We start from the raw sequence: 22,978 nt of genomic DNA, 5'->3' as shown, positions 1-22,978 counted from the left end.
TTCCGACACAGTCGGTCTGGCATGGATCCGCACAACTGGCACTTCAACCACTGGTCCAAAGATTTGGGAAGAAATTGTTAGGAGAGCCAGACAGGCGTTGGAGGGATAGTGCGGTTCTCTGGAAACAATTCAGGTTTATTGTCAAGTTATTCCACCACTGGGCTTGCTTTATTCCGTTCCCCTGCCTCCTTCCCACCCGGTTTCTCTCTCAATCTAAATTGTTTCGGTCTTAGTGCAAGCCTCCAACCTCAAGGCAGCCTGCTGAAACCACCTAGGCAGATGTTCTTTCCATACCTCAGGACATCTTATCTGTATTCTCTCCTGGCACTTAACCAAGTATTGCTCTGTGGTAGTGGCTTCTTTTTCAGGCATGTCTTGCTTTTGTACTTGAGTTGTAAGGTCCTTGACTTTAGGTTTGTGTTTTACGCTGTCATCCCTTCCCAGCAAACGTTTAGCAGGGAGGTGGGCTACAATAATCAGTGTTGTGTAAAGAAAGAAGGGTACTGTACCTCGGGCAGGGCTGCATGCTGTGATGGGTTCTATAGTTTGTTCTACTACTTTATCTAGAGAGATTCACTAGGAATTTTCAGGTTGGCCCAGATAGCTAAGCCTACTCATTTTTGTGATGATTTCTATTCCTAACTACATGAACCAAAATGTGGAGTTTGAGATTTGGAACCATATCATAGCTTTTGCCATGAGGCTGCATTTTGGCTGGATTCTTAAAAAAAAAAAAACCACAAAACCCTGTACTTCTGCTCTTGAATTTGAATTAAGAGAAAATACTTCAAATATAAAAATCTTTGTACTAGAAGGAACCTTCGCTATTTTCTTCTAGTGGTTGTTGCCATGATATAAATGTCCAGTTTTTTTTTCGTTTATTTATTTATATGTTTTTGTAGTGCTGAGGATCAAACTCAGGGCCTCACCCATGCTAGGCAACCCCAGCCCTCTACTGGTAGGGAAATTTTAATCTCCACAGGACAGCCCTTTGCTTTTTGGAGATGACCACTGTTAAGTTGCTTTTGTTTGTTTGTTTTGGGGGACTGGGGTTTGAACTCAGGGCTTCATGCTTGCAAGGCAGGTACTTTACCGCTGAGCCAGTAAGGCTGTTACAGAGCTGAAAGCTACCAGGTACTTACACCCACTAATTCTGTTTGTGTCTCTTGGCTGAACATAGTAGTACTTGTGATACTAAAATCAAGCTATTAAGTTCTCAAGAGTCTTCATCCTTAATAAATTTCTCTAGTTCTTTATAGAGTATGCAGTAGCAAGTCGTTTTCACCATTCTCTTTGCTTTAACCTAGACAGAGTATAGACAAGAAGTAGTCAATTAAAAAAAATATTTTTTGGCAGTACTGGGGTTTGAACTCATGGCCTTGTGTTTGCTGTTTGCTAAGCAGGCACTCTACCACTTGAGCCATGTCCCCAAAAGTCTGTAATTAGACCAGTTTTTTTTGTTGTTTGTTTGTTTTTGATGGCACTGGGGTTTGAACTCAGGGCTTCATGCTTGCTATTGCTAGGCAGGCACTCTTACCTCTTGAGCCACTCCACCGGTCCCTCTTGTTAGGGAATTAATGTAACTTTTATTTATTGATTAATTGACCTGGTGATAATGGTGGTAAAATACAAAACATTTTGACTTACTTAACTTGACCTCAACTAAAAATTATGTGTTTTGTTTTTAGTTTTGTTATTATTATTTGTGGTACTGGGGGGTGGAACACAGGGCCTTGCACTCACTAGGCAGGCACTCTACCACGCCACCCAGCACCCCTCCCCTTTTTTTTTTTTCAGTTTTTGTTATGTGAATTGAAATAAAAACAGAATGTTGAACTCCCATGAACCCATGACCTGGCTTTAATACTTATTAGTATCTACCATTCTTACGTAATACACTTTCAGTCATTCCCCATCCCCCCCCATTTGAGTTATCTTTAAAGTATTTTTTGTCAAAATTTGCATATATTCAAATACCACCAGTATATCCATGTATATTCATGTAAAACCCATAACCCTGTCACAATATAGAACTCTTCCATTGCTCCAGAAAGTTCCCTCCTGTCCTATGCCAGTCAGTCTCTCCCATGTCATTGATTTCCCAGCACTGGAGAGGCTGAGGCTGGAGGATCTCAAGTTTGAGGCCAGCCTGGAAAACAGCAAGACTCTGTCTCAAAAAAGAGGAGGAGGCTAGTGGAGTGGCTCAAGTGGTAAGAGTGCCTCCCTAGCAAGTGTGAGGCCCTGAGTTCAAACTTCAGTGCTGGGAAAAAAAAAAAAAAGACCCCATCTTAAAAATACCCAACACAAAAAAGGACTGGCAGAGTGGCTGAAATGGTTAAGAGTGCCTGCCTAGCAAGTGTGAGGAGTTCAAATTGCAAACCCCAGTTCTGCCCCCACAAAAAAGGCAATAACCACTGGACTGACTGAACCTTTCTTAAAACTGCCGAGTGCTTATCAGCATCCCTTCCTTCCCCTTCTTCAAAGGTCTTTTCCCCAACACATTCACTGGAACAGACTAAAAGAAGATTGGAGCTGGGTATGGTGGGATTCTCCTTTTTGTTAGAAATGAAAGAGGTGCAGAATGGATAGACAGATGGCTCCTACACCAGCACAGGGTTTATTGTGGAGAAGCCGTGTGGAGGGGGACCCCAGCAAGAGAACTGGAATCCACACCCTCTTACACACTGGGAGTGTTTATGAGGTGGGTGGAGAAGTCCCAGGAAGGTCACTGGGCGGAACAATCCTCAATGTCCTTCTGATCTTCCCAAGATAATGTCTCAAGAGCTGGTCATTCCTTCTAGGCCAGGTGGGGACTTTCTAGTAAATGACTAAAGGTGAATGTCTATTTTCTTTAGGCCTGGGTGGAGAGTTTTCAGTAAGTCACCTTCAAGGGGGTGGGGTCCAGTTCTAACATGGCTTCCTTTTGTTCACCCTAACATTCCTGCCTTTTGATAAAAATATATATATATATACAGAAAATGGGTGTGCTTCCTGCTGAACAGGAATGTCAAGGTCTCTTAAGGAGCAGGGGTATCAGCAGGGTCTTCTTGCTAGGTAAGCCTGTAGCAGGCCTGTTGGAGGAAAAGAACTGAGTTGATCTGCTTGTGGGTAGTATCCTGGATGAATGCCTGGAGACTCTGGGAAACAAAGTGAGAAAGGGTTTGAAAAAAAAGGTCACAATGAGGAAAAAAATAAGGACTCATGGCATCCACTTTGCCCAGGAAGACCAGTCTTCCCAGCTGTGTGTTGTTCGTCGTCGGAGATTGGCAGCACATTCCCGAAGTCTCAAGAGCATCACAAATAATCCTGGACTAGTGGACTTAAAAGCAGCATTGACATAAAAACAGCATTCTTTGAACAAGGTTTTGAGTGGTGACCTATGTAAAGGAATGTAGGCTTTGGGAAATAAAGTGAGACATGTAGTTCAGAATGAGAAAGAAATCCAAGGGATCTTGGGGTACAGATACTGGCTGTAGGTTTGAGTAGACAAAAGAATTGAAGGCAGGAGATAAAGGTATGTATAGTAAACAGTCCCGACGACAGTTGTGGCTGGGTCCGTCATTATCTCAGTTTTTGTTTTGTGAGAGGTACCAGAGTTGTTACCCAGAGGGTGTTCCATCCTTCAACTAAAACAGTTTAAATCAAAAGTACTTGTTACTTAAGTCTAAAGCTAGAAACTCCTTTAAAATGTAGAGTACAGAGTAAGTAAAAGTCTGAATATTCCCAGTTAAATAGATTGTGTAGGGGAAAATAGCTCCATGAGCATGGACTACTAAAAAGATAAGTTTGAAGCCTTGGTGGAAAATTTGAGTTTGCCAGAGGTACCTGCATGGGCTTGGATGTCTAGTAGCCCTGCGTAAGATCACTTCTTTAAAACCCATTTTTTAAGTAACTTCTTTGAGGTCTGGCACAGGTGACTGCATTTGGATTGTGACAGCTTTCTGCTCTTTTCTCCAAACTGTCTCTGAACAGTCTCCTCACAAGATTTTGTCAGTTAACCAGTCTAGTTAATGAAAGTCCCTCGTTTCAGGAATAGCTTTTCCTGAATGTTTTCTATGTTGGAGGGGGAGCATCAGAAAGGTCAGGTGGGAATCAGTGCCAATTAAGACCCATTTGGCCAAATTTATAATCAACAAAAGAGGTCTAGAAGAAGTGCACTTACCTGGTATCCAGTTTTAGTTGTCTGGACTATAGATGATATTCTGACAACTTAAAAATGTCAACAGACAGCAGTTGAAAGTTTTACAAGGAGAATATAAAAGCCAACAAAAGTAAATATTTAAAAGTCTGACTCAGTTGAAAAATAAATACTTGTTGGAGTCATTTTGGAGGTTTTATTGCAAATGCTCCAGAAAAGGACCCAGACTGCAAATGATAAGGCTTAGAATGTCCATGGTTAAAATACTGAAAAGTAGTTTAGTAACTGTCAGAACATCTAGTTATTCCATTGCAGACACCATTTTAGGAAAATAATTATGACTGACAGCATTAAAAGAAAACACTTAGTGCTCCTTATTACAGTTAGGAACACATGAACACAACCCTGCAAAAGTCTAGCATTGTTAACTTTAGGTCTCTTGCAAGTTAGGAGACAATGCCTGTGATCCCCACATAGCCTTATTTCCTAATGCACGAGCACATTTCATGTATATTGTAACACTCATTTGACTTAAGACAAATATAGGCCAGGTTTTAAATGGCAGAAGTGCCCAACTGGCAAGGTTTTTCTGAATGTTAGTGATTACAAACAGCACAACTGCCAAAAATTTCATTAACCATTTTACATGCCAAAGGTTTAGATGTAATGCTTCTGGATAAAAGAGCTTTAGCAGATCATTTTACATATATTAAACTGACACTTTTAACTTTGCAGATGTTTGCACAATATTTAAATAAAGTTTAGACACAGAACACAGCTATAAGGTGGTCATTTAAGAGGCCTTTACATGAGCAAATACTTAAATGAACTCTGATTTAGTTAAGGTTTAGTTTTCTAAGTATTTAAAAGCTTGATATGATCAACAGAAAACACAATTATTTTGATAAAATCTTTCCTTATGACAGTTTCTTACATTTGTTACTCAGAGTAGAACAATATTAAGATAGCCTTGTTATGCACATAGAGATTCAGGTTCTAGTTCAACAAGACCCTAGAAAATCTTTCAGGAGACCCATGAAGAAAGGCAATCTTAAACTGTTTGTGTATACAATTAGTAACTTATAAAGACACATTTATTAATAGATCTAATTATAAAAGAATTGAATGTAAACTACACTTATGACAAAATGAAACAGATTAAGGTTACTGCCCATAAAATAATGCCTGTATTTTAGTTAGACCCGACTGACATCTTCTTTTCTGTCTTTGGTCCCTCCAGCCTGTGCACACCTCAGGCTGAAGGCGTGGGTCCATAATCCCGACTGCATGGTGCTTTGGCAGGAGAACGAATGGGTCAGCCCAGCGTTGCTACCTGCAGCAACCTGGATATGGCCTGTTCCTTCTCCTGGTCTTGGCACATCTGCAGTGAGAAAATGGCCCATTTCAAAAGCAAGACTTAAAGGAGAAAAACTGTTAATGGAGGTTTTAGGCAGAGTTAGAGGCTTAGTTTTAGGTAGAAGACCAGGAGGAAGTCAGGACAGAAAAGCAGCTGCAATGTCAGCCACATGCCATTTAGATTTCCAGTTGCTTTTATATTTGTAGTCCTGGGATTGCATGAGTCACCCAGAATGCTGAGAGAACTGGCAATGTGACTTTCTCCTTGTCCGTTTCTGTGTCTGTTGTCCCCACTTAGATGGCCAGTCTGGGAGAGGAGATAGTAGCAGGCTATGGAGTAGGAAGGGTAAAAGAAACCTCCATCATGGCTGGGACAGATTTAGAGAGAAGAGTTTCAATTTAAACACTTTTCATACCTTGTGAGATGAGGGATGAAGAAAGGATGACATAGAGCTAAGTAGAAGTCAGAAGAGGGGAGTTTTTTTTAATGGAAGACAGATAAACCTGGGAAGTGGGGGAGATTTTTGTTTAGAAAGAGATCAGAGAGGGAGAGGCTAGAGTAGAGATAAACAGAGGCCCGAATTTAGGGAGACCTTGGACCATGTCCCATAGCATTGGAAGTTTTTGAGATTGTGCTGTATTTGGAAATTGAAAGTTCCTTATTTGGACCAATGGTTATCATTGTCCAATTTATACTGGGGCCAAATTGTGTTAAAAATAGAAAATTAGCCACTTGGGTTTAACGGTCTTTGTGAGCCATGGAGTCTGAAGGTTTTGGAGGAGTCATGCCAATGGACTATGTCTTGGCCTGGATAATTTCTGACCCATTTTTGTGGATTGGAGACCATTCCCTTAGGACTTAGGGTCCAGCCTGTGGGACCTAGGATCCAGAATGGAGACAATTCCTGTGGGAACTAGGATCTGTCCTGTGGGATCTAGGGTGAGATAGAAAGGTGGTCAGTAATCTCTGTAGTGGCCCTACCTGGTAGGGGGCAGGGGGGGGTCCCAACTGCCAACCTATAGTCTATGATATGTATGTGGTGTAAGTGGCTGTGGCATGGAATGGATAGGCAGGGAGACAGTACAGGATTTATTGTGAAGAAGTGGTCCTGCAAAGGGGGACCCAAGCAAGAGAGCTGGAATCCACAGCTGCATACAGACTGGGGGTAGATATGGGCGGTGGGTGGAGAAGTCCCAGGAAGGTCACTGAGCAGGACAATCCTCAATGTCCCTCTCATCCTCCCAAGATAATGTCTCAAGATCAGGTCATTCCTTCTAGGCCAGGTGGGGAGTTTCTAGTAAATGACTAAAGGTGGGTGTCTATTTTCTTTGGGTCTGGTTCAGTTTTCAGTAAGTCACCGTCAAAGGGGAGAGGGTCCAGTTCCAACACGGCTTCCTTTTGTTCACCTAACACTTTGAAGTCCCTGAGCACATTTACCTGATGTTAAAGTAATTCTTTGAATTTAGGTCATTTTAGGGTAAGTTTCTGTTTACTGCTTTTTTCCCTCAGTACAGGTCACAATTTTCTGTTCTAATTGCTGCTGATTTCATATTAGATAATGGACACTATGAATGTCATATTATAAACACTGAATTCTGTTGCATTCCTCTGAAAAATGGGTATTTTTCTAGCTGGTAGGTATCTACAATGTACTCAAAATTCTAAACTCTGTCTCGCATGGTTGACAGCAGCTGATACCTTGTTCGCTTCCTTAGCTTTCTGCTGCTGTTCTTTGCTGTGTTTTATCTCATACATAATCATTTAGTATTCAGTTAAGAAATGTAGTGATCATTTCTGAGTGGGTTTCATATGCAGGCCTTTGATTATTCTCTGTGGTTTCCTTCACCTTTTGGTGCTTTAAGCGCTGAACACTGTGCTGTAACTCAAGCAGTTGACTTTCTGCCATTCCAAGAGGCACAGATTGGGAAGTGCTCTCAGGCAAAAAGTAAGTCTTGCAAATCTCAGAGGTTCAATTCCTTTATTTCAAGGGTAGATTCTTCCGGTTTGTGTGGGAGTTTCCCCCCAATACCTTCTAATAGTCGTCTTTTCAAATATTTTGTTCAGGTTTTATAATGTGTTATAAAACAATAATAATACAGCAGTTCTCAATGTCTGCTTTTGTATGTTTTGGTAAGCTGGTTCCGCATTTTTGCACGTGGCCTATTACTGCATCTAAGTTCAGAGAGATACTAATCCGTTTTATTCCTTCAAGTCTATACTCACATTTCACCTTCTCCCTAAAACATCATCTCCATACTATGTTCCTCTAAGTCAGAGTTAGGTTTCTTCTTTCTGTGATCTTTTATCCATTTTATCATAGTAGTTATTGGATTTTGTGTGTGTGTGTGTGTGGTACTTGGGTTTGAACTCAGAGCCTTCACCTTGACCCACTCCACCAACCCATTTTTGTGATGGGTTTTTCAAGATAGGGTCTCGCGAATATTTGCCTGGGCTGGATTTGAACCACAATCCTCCTGATCTCTGCCTCCTGAGTAGCTAGGATTGCAGACGTGAGCCACCAGCGCCTGGCAAGTTACTGTATTTTTTTGTACTTCATAACCTAAAGTCAAGGACTGGAAATTTGTTATGTGATTTTGTTGTTTGCCTTATTTATTTATTTTTTGCACCATACTGAGGTTTGAACTCAGGCCTGCTTGCTAGGCAGGCACTCTACCACTTGAGCCATTGTGCCAGCCCAAGGACTGTAAGTTTGTATTTGCACTTAAGTACCTACCACAGTGCCTTGCATCTGGAGGCATTCAGTATATGTTTAAATTAATGAATGTAGGCTGAGGATGTGTAGCTCAGTGGTAGAGTGCCTGCTTAGTGTGCACAAGGCCTGGGTTTATCTACAGCACTGCAAAACAAATAAATAAAAAACAAACAAACAACAACAGCAACAAAAAAACCACATTATCTGGAAATGTGGGTTGGTTTGGAAGGGGAAAAACCTGGAGGCAGCATATCAGGCCACAATAGTAGAGTGGGCAATGGGTATTATGGAAATCTATCAGTTATGTATTATGAGATTAAAGGCATACAGTATTGCTCTTTTTTCTATAAAACATAAAATTCCATTTTCATTATATTAATCTTCATAAATAGTATAAGAAAAATGTGATTGTTCATTGCTATAGTTATAAGAATGAGATATGCTTATATACTCATAAGAAGATTTATACTTATAGCTTACTTTTTTTTCTTGGTGGAAATGGGTTTTGAACTGAGAACTTTGTGCATGCAAAGCAGGCACTCTACCACTTGAGCCATGCCTACAGTCTATTTTGCTCTAGTTATTTTTGAGATGTGTCCTCTCATACTATTTGCCCAGGCTGGCATGAAATTACAGTCCTCCTAATCTCAGCCTCCCAAGTAGCTAGGATTGTACATGTGAGCCACTGTTCCCAGCTATGTTTATAGCTTACTTTTAGTTTAGCTAACTCATTTTTTTTTGCTCTTCTTTAAGAGTTGCATAAAGTGTTGATACTTCTCAGACCTTTCTTATTCTCTTTTATTCCTCCTTTGAAGATCATATAAACGATTGCTAGAGGAAAAAAATCAAAGTAAAACAATCTTTTGTTAAAAATTCTTGTTCTCTTTTTAAAGTAATTTAAGATAATTTTAGTCTCTTCCTGTCTTTTTCTGAAGACTCAAAATCAGCAAAACTAGAATATGTATAAGAAACTACAAGTAAGTAACAGAGAAGCTCCAACACTTTTTGGTACCCATGTGACTCAAGATCATAGTGCTTGTGGCTGAGATGATAGCATTGCTGGGGAGATATTTGAGATTCAGAAGTGCTGAACCAAGGGACTTTTCGCCAGGTATTACGCTTGAAATTTGGTTCATTAATTGTACATTTAGGTCTCAGTTGGCTAATAAAATAGGTACATCTTATTATGTAAAAATTTTACTTCAGTAAGTAAAAGTATATAACCTTTAAATTTTTTTTCAAATCTCTTCCCTTTTCTAGGTCATAAATAAGGTTCATCTTAAGACAAATCATGTTGTCAAAAGAGATGTTAATGAGCATTTAAGAATCAAAACTGTCTATGATAAAAGTATTGAAGAGTAAGTATGCTTTTTTTTATTGTGACAGAGTCCTGCTATTTATCCCAAGCTAGCCTTGAACACACTATCCTCCCACCTCATTCTTGTCATCTACTTTATTGTCAATCTCAATACTAAAGACATTTTTACGTTATTTAAAGTTAAGTCCATAGATGGAACTAAATCTAGTGTACATTTAAGATGGAATTAAGATGAAAATGCTTTTTAGTCTGAAAAGCTGAAGGCCATGGAATATGATTAAAGTCTGCTTATCTTGAATCATTTAAACAAAACAAATGTGAACCTACATGGATATGGTCCGTAACAGACCTAGAAGACACTTGCCAATAAGTATTTGGAGGAAAAATAAGAGGAGTATTAACATAAACCATAACAAGAAAGTTCACAAATGTGTTAACCAGAAGGCTTGTATAGTTTAAGAGAGGTCCAGAAAACAGATGAATTATGAACCTGTAATAGTTTATGAAGAGCTATAAGGAAGGGGCTGGTTCATAGTGGAACACCTGCCTAGCAAGCATGAGGCCCTGAGTTCAAACCCTAGCACCACCACAAAAACAGACAACCAACCAAAAACCCCTAGAATAGCTAAAACAGTATTTTTTTTTTTTAAGAGCTTGAAGGAATAGTTGGTATCATTCTCTATGTTGATCTCGAATGAGGTAACATGTAGTCAGTCACACATGTGCTTTGGTGCAGAGTAATCTCTCAAATACTCACTGAGGTAAACTGAGATTTTTGGAGGACAGATAGTCCAAAATACACAGATGTATGTTTCCATATGGCATTTCTTAGGTATCTTGACTGATGCAATCTGAACAGATGAGAAAGTGGTTGCTCTGCCTCAGGGTGGCAATTCTCATGTTCTGTGCCCTCATTTTCAGGTTGCTCCCTGAGAAAAAGTATCTTGTAAAGGTAAGTAACAAGTACTCGTAAATTGGATACTTAAAATGAATACATTTTATTATATACATTAATTCTTCCTCCATAAAGAAAAATATACACATGACTGGTTTGTAAATGACTGAATAAAAATTTTGGTACTGAATGTATTTATCATTTTGCTAAAGGTGATTTTGTGATGCACCTATCAAAGCTTCATCGGTATTTGCTATTTGTCATCTTATTTTGTAATTTGACATTAAATTAGTACTCTTTTTTTTTTTGACTTAAGTTTTTTTGGGAATAGGCATGCTGAGGATAGAGTGAAAGGACAATTTTTAAATTACATTGGAAACACCATTCTCTTGGTGGAAATGTTCTTTCTTCTGAAGATTAATTGATCTGACAGTATAATTTGCCAAAGCTGTTTTATGTAAGTGCTAACCTCAGTAGATTTTTAGCTAACTCACTATAGCCCACAGAAATCTATGAATTTAAACCTAAGATTTGCCAGGCCTCAGGGGCTTATGCCAGTTATCCTAGCTACTTGGGAGGCAGAGATCAGGAAGATGCCAGTTCAAGACCAGCCCAGGCAAATAGTTTGCAAGACTCTATCTAGAAAATACCCAACACAAAAAAGGGCTGATAGAGTGGCTTAAGTGGTAGAGGGCCTGCCTAGCAAGCACGATGCCTGAGTTCAAACCCCACTACCACTTCCACCCAAAAAAAAAAAAAAAAAAAAAAAATTTAAGATTTTTTTTTTTTTTTTTAGCTAGCCAAGAACCATGTTCTGGAAAACAAACAAACAAACAGCAAAAACAAAACAAAAAAACCCCACACCACTTCAATCTCAAATTTGAAATGGTCAGTTATTAGTAGTTAAGACTTATGTTTTCAAAATTAGTTAATTATTTTCAGCCATTAATAGTCGAGATTTCTTTTTTTTCTTTTTAATTTCTTTAATAATTGAGATTTATGTTTCCACATTTTTTAAGTTAGGAGTAGGGAAAGAAGTTTCTGCCTAGTGCTCTGCTAGGCGCTCAATTAAAAAATAAGAAAATTTCTTTCCTCCTAGACTCTCTCTCTTCCTACCTGTTGCCAACCTTTGCCTAGTGTCTGTTTCAGAATTATAAGGCTTTTCTTTCTTGTTCTCACAGTTTCCTTTGCTTACTTGTTTCAGGATACTGCTCAACTAAAATTCTAACTGGATTTTTTTTTCAACTTTTGTTTAGAACAAACTTTTCCCACAAGCCATTTCTTATTTAGAGAAGACTTTTCAAGTTCGTAGACCAGCTGGCACTATCTTGCTAAGCAGGTATGTTTCATTAAACACTAATCATTTTCTTCATTTAGTCCTCTGCCCTCTACATTGTACCAATATGGTAATGTGTGGTTTATACTATAAAACTATATTATGTTTGTGCTTAGAGACCAAATTACAAGGTATTTAAAAGAAATGGAAAAGCATCTGCTGAATAATCACTTACCCTGAATTACCATTATGAGGTGGCCTATGAGATCTTTTCCAAGGGTCTATGTGCCTCTCTTCCCCATCCCCCTTTCCTCCCTTCTTCACATGGCTACAGGTTTGGCTTTATGAAGTACTTGAATGTTTGAAAGTCCAGATCAGGAGTATTCCTCACAGAACTAAAGTCCTTTCTTAGACTACTTTCCTAGCTAAAGCAGTAGCTATTATTAATGAATTCATATAACAGCTACCAGTGTATTATTATGTTTTAACTGCTGTGAATTCCTCCTCCTCCTCCTCCTCCTTTTTTTTCTTCTTCTTTTTTAAATTAAACTTTGATATACAAATGAACGGAAGACAATGTGCAACAAACCAATACCTACGGAAAGAAAATGACCCTCATAGATACTGTACTGGGGAATGTGCAGCTCACACAAAATGCGGCCCAGTTATAGTGCCCGAGGAGCATCTCCAGGTAATTCACCTGCTTTTAGCATAACTGGGGAGATTTGAACCTCTTTGACCAGGAAGATTTAAATACAAAGGCATAGTAACTTCTTTTATGTGTGTGTGACCGGAACTCAAATCCAGGACCTCAGGCATGCTCGGCAAATGCTCTACCACTGTAATTTCTACCCTGTAATTTCATTATTTACCAAAGTGATCACCGTTCAGCATACTGATTTTATTCTTTCATTGGTTTTCAAGGATGTTTAATGATCGTTCCCCGCCACACACCCCCCTGTAAAATGTTTACTGATCATTCTAGCTTAGTGCTTTACCTTTGTTCTCCAGGTCATCTTTTAGCAGGCATATACCTTACCTCAGCCTTTTTTTTTTTTAAAGGTTAATTTGATATCTCTTCACATAAAAAATGTTATATGCATCCACCTAACCTAGAAATTTATTGCATAAAAAATACAAACAACCAGCTGGAAGCAGTGGCACATGTAGTTCCCTACTTGGGAGGCCAAGGCAGGTGGATCACTTGAGTTCACAAGTTCAAATCTAGCTTGGGGCACCATAGCAAAACCCTTTCCTTCCATCCACCCCAGAAGAAACAACTAATAACTGTGTGATATATGTTAAAGGGTGTTTTTCATAAAACTATAAATATGCTTGTTTAGATTATTAAATTATGATATAACCATATACTAGAATACTGTGCAGTTGTTAAAGAATGAATAGATCTCTATGTACATATTTAAAAATATATTTGAGCCCTTAAATGAAAAAAGAAAGCTTGCAAGTCAGTATGTATGTTAGCCTATTTTATTTGAAAAGTACTTTCATGCATGTAATTAAAAATTATGAAATACCCAGCACCACAAAAAATTGAAAAAAATTATGAAATAAGGTGAGGAAATTCCAGCACTTAGGAGCTGAAGCATAAGGATCTTGAGTTCAAGGCCAGCTTGGACTACAAACTGAGACTCTGCCATTAAAAAGATCTAGATATGTGTCAAAATCTTGATGTTTTTCTTAACATGACTCTTAACAACTCTTAGTTGGATGGGAAAGGCTTTTCTTTAGTAAGTTAATATTTTTGTGATGTTCTGATTTTTTATATTGAGCATCTGTTATTCATATCAGAAAAATAAAACATTTAAATCTTTAATATATACCAGAAAACCAAATTATACATATAAATCTGAAAATATGATTATTGCTATAGCGGTTTTTCTCTGTTTAGCTGTGTTCTTTCATAAGTCATAGAAAATGAACACATTATTGAACACTGACTTTATAAACAAAGTTAACCTATATTTAGATTAAATTTCTTTCTTTCCTTTTTCTTTAGTACTGAGATTTGAACTTGTTAGGCAGGCACTCTACCACTTGACCCATACTCCAAGTCCAGAACTAAGCAAGCCTGATGCTGCTTAGCATCAGATCATGTGCTTTAGGGTGGTATGGCCCTAGACCTTATTTATTTATTATTGGTGGGACTGGGATTTAAACTCAGGGCCTCTTGCTTGCTAGGCAAGTGCTTTACTACTTTATTATTGGTGGGACTGGGATTTAAACTCAGGGCCTCTTGCTTGCTAGGCAAGTGCTCTACTACTTGAGCCATATCCCCAGCCCTTTTGCTTCAGTTATTCTTCAGATAGGGTCTTGCACTTTTTTGCCCAGTATTCCTGACCTTTGCTGGCTTGTTTTGTTTGTTGAGATGGAAGTCTCACTAAATGTTTGCCCAGACTGCCCTTGAACCATGCCCAGCCCAAGATTAAATTTCTTCTAAGTTTTTTCTTGAAGAATTTGAAGCTCAGTAGCTTTTATAACACTGTATATTGGCACCTATACAATTTGCTTACTTGGCTTTGTTTTCTCAAATTTTTTTATTTGGCGGCATTGGGGCTTGAACTCAGGCTTCATGCTTGCTAGGCAGGTGCTCTACCACTTGAGCCACTCCTCCAGCCCTTTTTTGTGTTGGATATTCTTGAGATAGGACCTTGAGAGCTCTTTGCTAGGGCTGGCCTTGAACTGTGATCCTCCTAATCTCTTCTCAAGTAGCTAGGATTACAGGCCTAACCCACTGGTGCCTGGCTCATTTCTCGGATTTCTTGAGCATGTAATAGACTTTAAGGACAGGTTTAAAAATTAAAACAAATTGTCAATTGTATCCCCTTCTCTTTTCCCAAGATGTTTTAAGATAGAAATTTTAAGATAGATTTCTTTGCTTTTTTTCCCCCTAATGTGTTACTTGTTGTTTTTCATTTTCTTGGCTCTTGCAAATTCTGTTTCCTACTTAACTTCTTATTGGCTCTAATTTTTAAAAACTAAATAATCATGAATAGGAATGCTTAAGAGTAATAGCTTCCTGAAATACCAACTATTAATAGGTTAAAGTAATTGAATTTTTAAAATGTATAAATATATGTGTTAGAGAAGCAAGAGTAAACTACATGTATTTTCTATTAAATGAAAGGGAAATTTCTGTTTTATTTCTCTACATCACTTATTAACCTAAAAGAATCACAACTTGCTGATTTTTCTAGTTATAATTTGGAGGTTATGAACTTTGATAAAGCTTTGTAAAAAAGCAAACATAGCAAAGGCAAAGTAAGATTGTTTAGAAAAGTAAAAAGAAGTCATCTTACTATTGAGCGGAAAAAATGAAAACTTAAAAACAAGGACAACATGAGATAACTTTTACTTTACATACTTTTTGTATTATCTAAATTTTTAACAAAATACATGAATTTTCTTAAAATAGGAAATATATTTCCATTAGGAAACAATTTTTATTAGTATTGAAATTACTAGATTCAAAAAAAATTATGTATAGTAGACATCTGAGTGGTAAGAATACTTGGCTAACATGCATAAAGTCTTAGGCTCCATCCGTAGCACAACAAAAAACCAAAAATATATATAAAGATATAAAAATAAAAAGATTAGGGCTGGTGGAGTGGCTCAAGTGGTAGAGTGCCTGCCTCGCAAGCGTAAGGCCCTGAGTTCAAGCCCCAGTACCACTTGTGAGAATCAACTAAATTGGGTCTTTTCTGTCAAGGAGATGGTAGAACATGAGACTCTTTTTTTTTTTTTTTTTTAAGTTTCTTTTTTTTTTTTTCTTTTATTATTCATATGTGCATACAAGGCTTGGTTCATTTCTCCCCCCTGCCCCCACCCCCTCCCTTACCACCCACTCCACCCCCTCCCGCTCCCCCCCCTCAATACCCAGCAGAAACTATTTTGCCCTTATCTCTAATTTTGTTGTAGAGAGAGTATAAGCAATAATAGGAAGGGACAAGGGGTTTTGCTGGTTGAGATAAGGATAGCTATACAGGGCATTGACTCACATTGATTTCCTGTGCGTGGGTGTTACCTTCTAGGTTAATTCTTTTTGATCTAACCTTTTCTCTAGTTCCTGGTCCCCTTTTCCTATTGGCCTCAGTTGCTTTAAGGTATCTGCTTTAGTTTCTCTGCGTTAAGGGCAACAAATGCTAGCTAGTTTTTTAGGTGTCTTACCTATCCTCACCCCTCCCTTGTGTGCTCTCGCTTTTATCATGTGCTCATAGTCCAATCCCCTTGTTGTGTTTGCCCTTGATCTAACGTCCACATATGAGGGAGAACATACGATTTTTGGTCTTTTGGGCCAGGCTAACCTCACTCAGAATGATGTTCTCCAATTCCATCCATTTACCGGCGAATGATAACATTTCGTTCTTCTTCATGGCTGCATAAAATTCCATTGTGTATAGATACCACATTTTCTTAATCCATTCGTCAGTGCTGGGGCATCTTGGCTGTTTCCATAACTTGGCTATTGTGAATAGTGCCGCAATAAACATGAATGTGCAGGTGCCTCTGGAGTAACAGTCTTTTGGGTATATCCCCAAGAGTGGTATTGCTGGATCAAATGGTAGATCGATGTCCAGCTTTTTAAGTAGCCTCCAAATTTTTTTCCAGAGTGGTTGTACTAGTTTACATTCCCACCAACAGTGTAAGAGGGTTCCTTTTTCCCCGCATCCTCGCCAACACCTGTTGTTGGTGGTGTTGCTGATGATGGCTATTCTAACAGGGGTGAGGTGGAATCTTAGCATGGTTTTAATTTGCATTTCCTTTATTGCTAGAGATGGTGAGCATTTTTTCATGTGTTTTCTGGCCATTTGAATTTCTTCTTTTGAGAAAGTTCTGTTTAGTTCACATGCCCATTTCTTTATTGGTTCATTAGTTTTGGGAGAATTTAGTTTTTTAAGTTCCCTGTATATTCTGGTTATCAGTCCTTTGTCTGATGTATAATTGGCAAATATTTTCTCCCACTCTGTGGGTGTTCTCTTCAGTTTAGAGACCATTTCTTTTGATGAACAGAAGCTTTTTAGTTTTATGAGGTCCCATTTATCTATGCTATCTCTTAGTTGCTGTGCTGCTGGGGAGAACATGAGACTCTTAATCTCAAGGTCGTGGGTTTGAGCCCTGCTCCCCCCTCCCCAGTACCACACTCTAGAATAAGTCTGTCATTGTGTGGATGTAAGTTAATTTCCCCAGTTGTCTATGTACTTGGTGACATGTTGCCAAGCTATAAAGTCTCTGCCTTTAAGCAGAGAATTGTTTGTCATTGAATTGGTACAACTCAAACTGCTAGTTTTAGGATAATCATTGTCCAAAGTAATCTCTGCTTCACAGTCCGGTTGGCCCATGGGCTGATTATATATTTGGTGCTGCCATTTCAGGCCTCAGTTTCCCCAGAATCCTAGATTCCCACCTTATGGGTCACCTCTTTGTCTTTGAGTACACCAACCAAATTAAGTTTCATGTCCATACTCTCCAATCATATCTGCTCTTCTCCTCTGCCCTCCCCTAAACCTCAGCCTTGTGGTGAAGACTGAACCTGAGCTCCCTCTGTTAGAGCAAAAGAACAGGCCTGCATGAGGGATAAAAACTAAGGTGCTTCTTCTGTGTGTGTGTGCTGGCTTGCCTGCAGAGGCACACACCTTCTACAGAAGTAAGTTTTGCCTTGTCTATCAGCTTTCGAGCACGTCTGGTTTGTGATCCTACCAGCACCCTGATATTTCTAACATGTTCAGAAACAAAAAAATAAATAAAAAGATTTTAAAAAGAGAGAAACTCACCACACATGGAGTCCCTTTACCTAGTTTCAGGGTTTAAAAGCCTGTTTCTTTTTGAATTCTTAGTTTGTTGACCTTTATAAATAGCAGTCTTTGTTTTCATTGACATTATAGATTTATGACTGTTCTATATAAAGTAGAAATTTTAGTTAAAAAGATTCAAAATTAGAGATAGGGACTAATAGAAAGAGAAAGGTATGGATGTTTTTTTGTTTTGGTTTTGGTTTTTTTTTTTTTTTCATTTTGAACTGGTCTCACCAGATTGTTCAGGCTGGGCTTGAACTCCTGGACTCAAAGCAGTCCTTTTTGCCTCATCCTCCCAAATGCTGAGACTATACACCTATATCCCCATGCCTGGTGAATTATGGATTTGGATAAAAGTTTAGGGATAATGAAAAAATTAAACAATACTGTATTTAGCATCTAGATTCACTACACAATTGTCACTTCAGCTCATACTGTTTCTGGTCTGATTTTTCTGTTCACCCTGTGGATACAGCAATGCAGGGTCTGCCGAGGGGGTAAGTGGCCCTGTGGAGCAGTGGGTGTGCTGGACCAAGAGGGTGTCCAGGATGCAGACTTTGTTCTTTATGTTGGCGCTCTGGCCACAGAGAGATGCAGCCATGAAAACATCATCTCTTATGCAGCCTATTGTCAGCAAGAAGCAAAAATGGACAGGTAAACTTTCCTCTGAGATTCATTTCCCAAGATCTAATGTAGGAACTCATAAAACAGACCATATTTGAAGTGTTATCTTTACAGGAATCTTGCATTTGCCAAATTGCCTCTAGGAGTAAGGAATAGCATGCTACCTGGAATGGGGTGAGATGTGTGGCAGCAATAGGACTATTGTTGTTTATGGTGATAGTTTAGTCAGGGTGAAAGAGACAAAAGTGAAAAACTGCCTTTGACTCTTTTCTCTACCACTCATCTTACATACTTATGTTTTTGCCAGTAAACTTCAAAGGATAGGTCTGTCAAGAGAATTTTCTTTCAAGGCAAATACCTCTGTAAGGAAACAATTTGAACTTTAATCTAAATGCTAATTTTCATGTCTGACTTACACTTTAAGATGTTAAAAATAACTGTCCATTTAACTGTCCCATCATTTGCTGTATGTGCTGCACTTTACTAAATTACTACTTCAAAATTCATAGTTTTCATTATTTACAAAGGATTTAAAGATTTTTTCACTGCAGAGCAGCCCAGCCTTAAAATGAAAAGTGGTTATGTATGCAGAAGATTACCTGTAATACCGGACAAATGAATCAAAAGCAGCAGAAACTGCCTCATGTCAGAGTGGGCCATGTGTAACATTCTCAAGGGTAGGAGAGGTTAGAGTGACAAATTCAAGTGCATTTATGAACCATTGCTGAGGTGCTGGGCATCCACCTAGCTGTCAAAAGATGCCCTGACTTTTAAGAGCTGATTCTCTTCTAGGGGTATGTCATTTGTTTAAGGAAGAGAATGAAACTATTTATTGAACTGAATAAGCAATACAAAGGAATTCTTCAGAATTGTACTGTCAGTCTCAAAGAAGGTACTAAGGAAGTCAAAATCGACACTTTCATGGAAAGCAGTCTTGTTACGTAGATGTGATTGTTAATTGGTGGAATAGACTCAAAAAGTCCTAAGACTAAATAATGAGAAAGCTTAGCATCAACTATTGAATGTGTTACTGCACAAGAAAATATCTGTATATAAGAGTTCCTTTTTTTTTTTCCCTCTGAGACTCTGCCTTTAAATTTATTTATTAATTCATGGTTTCTCAGTTCAACAAAATTTGGTATTTGAAGTGCTAAATGAATAAGTTTTTTGATAAAATGAGATAGTTTCTTGAAGTACATAGATGCCTTTGAGAAACACTGTCACAATAGTAGTGCAGAATCATGGTTCTTTATCTTAATTTGAATTAAGCCTTATGGATTACATACACTCAAAATCTCATTGAATGAATTAAGTTTCAAAAGAACATTGAAAAACAGAGTATCTAATATGATTCCATATTTGCTTAAAAATCTGAAAATCTACTGTGCTAAGGAAAAGAATCAGAAATACTAACAGTCCCAGGTTGCCTAGGACTGCCCAGGTTTTAACGCTGAAAATCCCACGTCCCAGGAAACTGGTTAGACCTGGGCAAACTAGGATGGCTTAAAAATAGAGCACATTATATTGTTGATAGCCGTTACCTCTGATGGTGGAATTTAGTAGTGGTAGGGTATAAAACGGGATTTTTTACTTTTTCTTTATACATTTCCATAGTGTTTGAATGTATACCCTTTTATAGTGTGCTTTTATTACTTTTATAAAAGCTGTGTTGAACTTTATGTATCAGGATCAGACCAACTTCCATGGAGAAGTGAGGAGAGAGTTATAAAATCCTGGGTTGAATTAACCTTTTCACATTTGGCTCACATTTGATACAAATGAGTAGCTAAAAGAGTAAGTGTTCTGACTGGGCACCAGTGGATCACATCTGTAATCCTAGCTATTTGGAAGACTGAGATCAGAAGGATTAAGGTTTGAGGCCAACCTGGGCAAATAGTTCACAAGACCCCCATCTCCAAAATAACCAGAACAAAATGTACTGGAAGCGTGGATCAAGCAGTAGATTACCTGCTTTGCAAGCATGAAGCACTGAGTTCAAACCCTAGTCCCACCAAAAAAATAAATAAATAAATAAATGAATATGAAGCTGCTTACATTTATTTTGGGGAAAATTTCCATTTCTCCTGAGAAAAATGTTGATGTTAGAAGAAAGGGCAGTACAGTATCTTCAGTTGTTTTTGAATCTTTTTGAGGAAATTTCTTCCATACTGCTATTGCATGAATTCATTCTATTCATTATTTGAATATCTGATACGTTGGCAGCAGAGTAGGTGAACAGAATAGATGTGTCCTTGCATCAAGGAACTTATAGATTATAGAGGGAGAGAGATATTAAACATATTTGAAAAAAATATGATTTTGAATTGTGATTCTTTGTTAAGAAAAACTATCATTTCTATTTTCTATCAGTTGGGCAAGGAAGGCATTTTTGAAGAAGTAAATGTTAGCTGTGACTTGAACATTGATAGGTGTTGGCCAAATAAAGAGGTATGGGAAGTAACTTACATTAGGAAAAAGGCATGAGTACTTGTTACTGTCAGAAGGCACTTCAGTGGACCCTGTGAAGGAGGGTGAGAGCTTGGGGAGGCAGACAGAACTGTTTTACTCTATTGCTGTAGGAAGTTCCTGAAAGGTTTTAAGCTTGGCAGTGACATAATTTATATTTTTATATTGAAGTATAATTTGTTGAAGCAGGTATTGATTTGCTATAGTTTAGGAAAGCAGAGAGTACAGTGTTGACAATAGAAGGTAGTGGGAACTACAAAATCACTTTTTTTTGTGTGATACTGGGACTTGAACTCAGGGCCTCACACTTGCTCTCAGGGCCTCACACTTGCTAGGCAGGAGCTCCACTGCTAGAGCCATGCACCCAACCCTGTTTTGTGATTTTTTTTTTTTTTTTTCAGATAGGGTCTCAAGAATTATTCACCTGGCTTAGAACCCCAGTTCTCCTGATCTCTGCCTCCTGAGTACTTAGGATTACAGGCATGAACCACAGCACCCGGCACAAAATTACATTTGATATTAAAGAGTTTCCTGTTCATGAGCAGTTTTGATAGAGAAATGTAGGTTAGTAAATATCTTAAGAAATATTGTTCTGGAATATAATAAAAATTTAACATCTATTTTAACAGGCCAATAGCAGGATATGCTAACCTGTGTCCAAATATGATCTCTACCCAGCCTCAGGAGTTTATTGGGATGCTGTCCACAGTGAAACATGAGATTATTCATGCGCTGGTAAATGCTGTTACCTCCTCTCCTTTCCTTTGTTCCTTTGGTTTTCTGCTTATTGTGCTTTCATTTTGATGCATATTTTAAATAGTAAGATTACATAAATTCTTAGATTTGTGATTAGTGAATTCTATTAATTAGGTCTCTGTAGAACAAAGAATTTTTAATGATTAAGATAGTGGGTGGATTGAATTTTGCTATCAAATGTAACTTATTTATTTTATTTTTGTACTGAGGGTACATTGGTGCATTGTGGCATTTACAAAAGTTCTTGCAATATATCAAAATATCATGTTTGAATTCACCTCCTCCATCTTTCTCCTTTATACCCCTCTCCCCTCATACCTGTAATAGTTTCATCAAATATAATTTATAATTAAATAAATCCATTGGGTAAATTGAGCTTTTGAGAGAATGATTAAGTTTCATAAGAAAAAAACTTAGTAACTTAGAAAAGTTCTCATTCTTCTAGAATGATAACGGTCATACCAACATAGCTCTTTCTTATCTCTTACAGACAGCTCTTTTCTAAGATCTTTCTCGATCTATTTCGTCTTTCTAATATATATACAAGTTGGTTCAGAGCTTTTCATTCCTTTCACCCTCATTTGTCCAAAATGGTGAACTTTTACTATATGCTAGGGAATTTAAAAAAAAAAATTAAAGTTGCCCAAGGCCTTAAGAAATGTTCTCCTGATACTATTTGAGTGTATTTAGGAAACAGGGTGCAACAAAATGCACTTGTTAAGAGAGAGAATGGATTTTACAGACCTAAGCTGTATCTCTAGAACTCTTTCGGATCTTTGGCAAATTGGTTAACCTTTGGAAGCCTCAGTTTCATCTATAAAATGAGAACAATAGCAATAGAGGTTTTTATACTAAATAGAGGTTTTTCTTGAAGGTTAAATAAAACAATACAAGTAAATGGCTTATTATCATTCTGTATACAGTAAGCTATGATAAAACTAGTGGCTATTGTTATTACTCTTACTTAGTGAGCTATAACATATGAGCTATTATGTTATTAACAGGCAATAAAGAAAAAATCCATTGGCCAAGAAATGTTGATAAGGTGTGCAGCCTTACTCTGGTCAGAGAAATCTCAAAGCCAGACATCAGTATCTTATCAGATTGGCAAGAAATAATCACTTAGTATTACCAAGGACTTAGGAAAGTGGGAATCTAGTTTCCCACTTGTACCAGCCTCTTGGTTGAACTAGTTACCATCACCTAGTAATGTGAACTGAGCATGTCTGCAGTTCAGAAATTTTGTACTCTTCTGATGTTCAAAGATATTGTTTGAATATCAATATCTTTAGATTGTAAAAAAAAAAAGTTTTTATAATCTAATTGGCACTTTTTAGTGGAATAGACAAATTATGTTTTATTTCTAAAAGGGAATATTGTACAGTGTTTATAATGAATGGACTAGAAATAATTTGTCAATACAGATAAATACCAAAAACATAAGTTTAGTAAAGAAATCAAGGATGGGCTGGATGTGGTGGTGCATGCCTATAATCCAAGCCCTTGGGAGGCTGAGGCAGGATGGTGGGCGTGAGTTTGAGGCCAGCCTGAGCTACATATTGAGGTCCTGTATCAAAATAAACAAACAGGGAGATGCTAGAGTGGCTGAAGTGGTAAGAGCA

The 22,978-nt window shown here is 37.9% G+C and overlaps 1 protein-coding gene across 4 annotated transcripts in view; it reads left to right on the top strand.

The window, feature by feature from the left end:
* Positions 1-22,978, top strand: part of Lmln (leishmanolysin like peptidase) — a 62,645-nt gene that overhangs the window by 3,620 nt on the left and 36,047 nt on the right. For 3 of the 4 annotated variants that reach the window (XM_020183310.2, XM_074073367.1, XM_074073369.1), the window contains exons 2-7: positions 9,469-9,566; positions 10,448-10,478; positions 11,678-11,760; positions 12,271-12,388; positions 17,986-18,164; positions 21,230-21,335. In XM_020183310.2, coding sequence (XP_020038899.2) covers positions 9,469-9,566; positions 10,448-10,478; positions 11,678-11,760; positions 12,271-12,388; positions 17,986-18,164; positions 21,230-21,335 — 615 coding nt within the window. Of the gene's footprint in view, positions 1-8,636; positions 9,320-9,468; positions 10,479-11,677; positions 11,761-12,270; positions 12,389-17,985; positions 18,165-21,229; positions 21,336-22,978 lie in introns of those variants that run through there. The other variant, XM_074073366.1, reaches the window with a different exon arrangement.

The sequence above is a fragment of the Castor canadensis genome, chromosome 5 (genome assembly GCF_047511655.1).
Source record: "Castor canadensis chromosome 5, mCasCan1.hap1v2, whole genome shotgun sequence".
Classification (NCBI taxonomy): Eukaryota; Metazoa; Chordata; class Mammalia; order Rodentia; family Castoridae; genus Castor; species Castor canadensis.
Note: the sequence above shows the minus strand (reverse complement) of the source record. Positions and strands in the feature narration are given on the sequence as shown.